The 4,943-nt window shown below is 42.1% G+C and overlaps 1 protein-coding gene across 1 annotated transcript; it reads right to left on the bottom strand.

Annotated features, from left to right (window-relative positions):
- Nucleotides 1-217: 217 nt before the first annotated feature.
- On the bottom strand, nt 218-4,506 carry LOC145760348 (uncharacterized). The gene is made up of 3 exons (XM_082574213.1): nt 3,517-4,506; nt 720-3,354; nt 218-438 (listed from the first exon to the last, which is right to left on the bottom strand). Exons 1-3 carry the CDS (start codon nt 4,504-4,506, stop codon nt 218-220), a joined length of 3,846 nt encoding a protein of 1,281 aa, XP_082430339.1.
- Nucleotides 4,507-4,943: the final 437 nt, after the last annotated feature.

The raw sequence follows: 4,943 nt of genomic DNA, 5'->3' as shown, positions 1-4,943 counted from the left end.
CAGGCAATGGATTCAACTGGAGTGGATGCGTTCCAAATGTCAAGGGTAGTCCCTCCAGTTGAAAAGGAGCCTTTGCCAACTGTTCTTGATTTTACCCAAGATCATGAAATATTTCATCATGAAGGTATTTTATAACATTTAAATACAATATTTTCTTCACAAAGTTTAAATATCAATTGCTTTTAATTGCAGAGCAAATCGACACATTGTTTATGCCTTATTCTTTAGGCCCCTCCACCTCTGGTATGCCGGGCCCATCCTCCTCTGGTATTCCAGGCCCCTCCACCTCTGATATACCAGGCCCCTCCACTTCTGATATGCCAGGCCCCTCCACCTCTGATATACCAGGCCCCTCCACTTCTGATATTCCAGGCCCCTCCACCTCTGATATGGCAGGGCCTTCCACCTCTGGTATGCCAGGCCCTTCCAGCAGCAGAGCTGAGCACAGAAGAAGTCATAAAAGAAGTAATTACTTAGCAATAAAACAATTTAAATTTAAGTTTTTACCCTATTTGTTTAAGTAAAATTCTTAATTCCCTTCGGCCAGTATCCTCTTTTAATTGTGTCATCCACAATCAACACTACGTCACCAACAGCAAAATTTCTCACGGGCCGAAGCCATTTTTGTCGCAATTGCAAAAGCGGCAAATATTCTTTTATCCATCGCGTCCAGAATTGATCGACGACTAGTTGGGTCAGGCGCCATGACTTTTTATAACCATCCGCTTTTATAAATTCTCCAGGGGGCAATGACATATCGATTGCTCCTTTTAAAACCATACTTGGAGAAAGCGTTTCCAAGTCTCGCGGATCATCACTAATAGGGGTTAAAGGTCGGTTATTCAAGATCCTTTCAACTTCAGTGAGCAACGTCATGAGACCGTAGTCGTCAAGAACTCGTTCACCGGTGATTGAACGTATAATTTTTCGAACTGTTCTTATTATACGCTCCCATACTCCGCCTTGATGGCTTGCAGCAGGGGGATTAAATCTCCAATCTATTTCATTCTGCAACATAGCATCATGCATTTGTTTTTTATTCCATTTCCTTATACCCATACGCAATTCACGTTCGGCACCGACGAAATTAGTGCCGTTGTCACTAAAAATTTGTTTCGGTGTTGGCCTTCTTGAAATGAACCTTCTGTATGCATCTATAAAGGCACTTGTTTCAAGCGACTGTGCAACCTCAATATGGACTGCTCTGGTGGCCATACAAGTAAAAACACAAGCATATCGCTTAACTTGGCTCCGTCCCAGCTTGACAGGTATGGGGCCCATATAAGCGACACCAACACAGGTGAATGGTGGCCTGTTGGCAGTAACCCTTGATGAGGGTAATGCGGCCATCATTTGTTTACCGATTTTCGCGTTCCATCGTCTACATTGTCTGCAGTTTCGTAGTACCTTTCGAACAGCTGCCTGGCCACGCAAAATCCAAAAACTTTCCCGGATAGAGGCTACCACATGCAAGGTTCCGGAATGACCTTGACGTATGTGATGAGACGAAATAATGAGGGCAGTGACAGGGTGGTTTGAAGGCAAGATCATTTGATGCTTTGCATTCCTATCAACCAAAGACTTTTGTAATCTTCCTCCAACATAGATTACATTATTGACCAAAATGGGTGACAACTTTTGCAACGAGCTGAGAACTTTTGAATTGCGAAGTTCTCCTTTACTCATTACTACAGGCGACTGAAAGTTCTCATGGTTAGAAAGCAACTTAATAACCTCGGGAAAAACGTCGTGCTGAACAGCATGTACGATAGCGGTAGTGGCAGCATCTATCTCCTGACGACTAAGAAAATTGGTGTTAAACGAAGTTGAACTTGCTGCTAAATTTCGAGTTTCAGCCTTCCACCTCAGGTATTGCTTATAACGAAGAAGCCATGCCACGCAGCGTTGTAATCGGGAAAAAGATGAATAGCGAGAAAAAAGGCGCTCAATGCCAGTGCTGCTAATTTCTTTTGTGAAATTGCACTTTGCTGGTTCTTGTTTCAACTCAGGATCGTCGTTGGCAAGCGGTGGCAAAACTTGTGGGCGAGCGGGCCATTCATTAACAACTTGACCCAAAAACTGCGGGCCATTAAACCAAATTTCGGCCTTATCTACTTTGTCTGGCATAAGACCTCGAGATGCTATGTCAGCCGGGTTACGTTTGGTGTCAACGTGTCTCCATTGACACGGCTTAGAAAGACCGTGAATAAGTTCCAATCTATTGGCAACGAAAGTGTGGAATCGTGTTGATGTATTAAGAATGTATTGAAGCACCGTCGTCGAATCCGTCCAGTAGAAAATGTCGCCCAGCTTATACTCAAGCTCTTGCTGAACTAGCGTGCTTAGTTTTACGGCAATAACAGCTGCCGTAAGCTCAAGTCTCGGCGTGCTTACAGGTTTCAAAGGTGAAACGCGAGACTTGCCCATAACAAAAGAACATAAAATCACATCATGCAAATCAACAATACGAAGATAACTAACGGCTCCATAGCCAATACTGCTTGCATCACAAAACGTGTGCAGCTGAATACTTTTTAACATGCTTAAAGAAGACTTAAGGCATCTGGGAACGCTTATACGCTCCAAAAGGGTTAAATTACGTAACCATGCATTCCATTTAGTGATATGACTGTTGGGTAACAGATCGTCCCAACCTACTTGTGAATTGCATGCTTCCTGCAGTAATTTACGTGCAGGTAAAATGAATGGTTGGGCAAAGCCCAATGGGTCATAGACCTGACTTACCATAGAAAGAATACCACGTCTAGTGGAAGGTTTTAATTGAACGTTTACCTTCACCTTAAAACAATCAAGGGCGGTGTCCCAATAAACACCTAACGCACGTTCAGTTGGCAACTCATGTAAATCAAGATTTAACGTTGACGATGCCAACTTTGCAGAAGGAACAGAAGCAAGTATAGTTTTGTCATTACTAATAAACTTAGTTAAATGGAAGCCGCCGCTTTTAAGAAGCGGTTGAATATCACGTAACAAATGCAAGGCTTCATTTACACTTCTACACGATTTTAACATATCATCAACATAAAAATTTTGCCTTACAGTACTCAGGGTTTGTTCGTTCGCACCGGTCAGGTTGTCGTCAGCTGTCTTACGTAATGCAAATGCAGCGCAACTCGGCGATGACGTCGCGCCCAAAATATGAACGTTCATGCGGTAATCAACCGGAGTTCGCGACAGGTCGTTTTCTGGCCACCACAAGAACCTAAAGGCATCCCGATCATTGGGATCAACGAACACCTGGTGAAACATGCCCTTTATATCTGCAACTAAAGCGATTTTTTCCTGGCGAAAGCGCAAAAGCACGCCAACCAGATTATTAGTTAAATCAGGCCCCTGTAACAAATAGTCATTAAGAGATAGGCCTAAATGTTTAGCAGCACAATCAAAAACAATACGAAATTTAGGCCCTGTAAAATGGTGAGGTATATAATATTTAAAGTTACTTAAATTCCTAATTTCACCATCTAAAATCATTGTGGCATGGCCACTATTTACATATTCAGTAACCTTATCCCTATACCTGGAAAAAAGTTCAGGGTTAGCTTGCAATTTCTTCTTTAAGTACTGAAGCCTTCGTTCAGCCATTTTCCGATTATTCGACGGTCTTGCAAGATCGTCCTTCCACAGTAATCTAATTTGGTAATGACCGTCAACCTTTTTAACGGTCGATTTCATTATTCCCAAAGCCCTTTTATCCTCTATTGAGGCCTCATGGCGTTGAACGTCGTTTAAATCCTTAAAATCTTGATTAAACGAGTTGACCAATATTCTACGAGAAGCATCAATGCCATCTAGGCTATGTAGAAAATTGATTTTTCGTGCATTGTTATCTGACCTATTAGAGTAGTCAGAACCAAATAATGTGCAGCCAAGCGCTGTATGCAGGCCAAATGGCTGACCAGGTTTACCCACACGTTGCTCCTTCAACCTAAAGGCTTCATGTACATTGTTACCAAGAAGCAATTCAATTTTTGCGTTCTTAAGTCTCGGAAACGTGAGATCATTAAGATGCGCGTAGCGGTTTGCTACATCTTTAGTGGGTATACTTTCACTTACATCAACCAGGTCGTTTAAAACAATAAGCTCGTCTACATTAAATGACTCGATTTCATTAATGCCTTGAATATGCATACCTCCAACAATGGTATCATATTCGGTAAGTGAATTTGCTGTAAATAGCTGTACATGGCGGTCGATTTTGTTAAGCCCCAATTGATTGGCTAACGTTTTAGTACACATACTTGTGTCGGAACCGTCGTCCAAAAATGCATAAGTTTGGACGATTTTGTTTGGGTCGCTGCCCCAAACCTTTACTGGAAGCACCTTGAACCGTTTTACATTTTTACTTTTTTGTGTACCGCAGGCGGTGACAGCTCTTTCTTCGGCGTTCTCATTATTTGTAGGTGCGTTTAAGTTTTCATTCGGTTGTGGTTTGTTGTAATGAAGCAAAGTGTGATGTTTTTTGCTACATGTTTTGCAGGCCATTGTTGTCGGACAATTGTTATTCATGTGGCCTTCTCTTAAGCAATTGAAACACAACCTTTTATTTTTCACGAAATTATATCGATCGACGTTTTCTTTTTAAAGATTTCGCAACGCCACAGCTGGTGTCCATTCCTACACAAAGGACAGCATACAAATGATAATGGCGCCGAACTTTTCTCCTTCACGTTAAAGCTCTTGCTGGCAGGCCGATTCGATTTCGATTGAAATCGCCTCCCTTTCATGTCGGAAAATTTTTTATCGCATTGCTCAAAATGAATGCGCTGGTAGTAATGCCTTGATGATCGGGCCAACTCCCTTACGAACTGTCACAAATCATCGAAGGTTGTTTTCCTACCGGTTCTTTCTCTATCTTTTGAAATTTTTATAAAATCACGCCGCACTTGTTCGGGCAATCGTCGATAGATTTTGCTTATTGT

This window comes from Corella eumyota, chromosome 7 (assembly GCF_963082875.1).
Source record: "Corella eumyota chromosome 7, kaCorEumy4.1, whole genome shotgun sequence".
Classification (NCBI taxonomy): Eukaryota; Metazoa; Chordata; class Ascidiacea; order Phlebobranchia; family Corellidae; genus Corella; species Corella eumyota.
The sequence above is the reverse complement of the archived record's forward strand: the minus strand, read 5'-3'. Positions and strand labels throughout refer to the sequence as shown.

Excerpts from the sequence above, each read along its gene's own strand:
- LOC145760348 (XM_082574213.1), bottom strand. The coding sequence starts at position 4,506 with ATGGCCTGCAAAACATGTAGCAAAAAACATCACACTTTGCTTCATTAC. Across the intron at positions 3,355-3,516 it reads GGGATAAGGTTACTGAATAT|GGGCCTGATTTAACTAATAA; the intron begins GTAAATAGTGGC and ends TATTTGTTACAG. Across the intron at positions 439-719 it reads AGAATTTATAAAAGCGGATG|CTCTGCTGCTGGAAGGGCCT; the intron begins GTTATAAAAAGT and ends TTCTGTGCTCAG.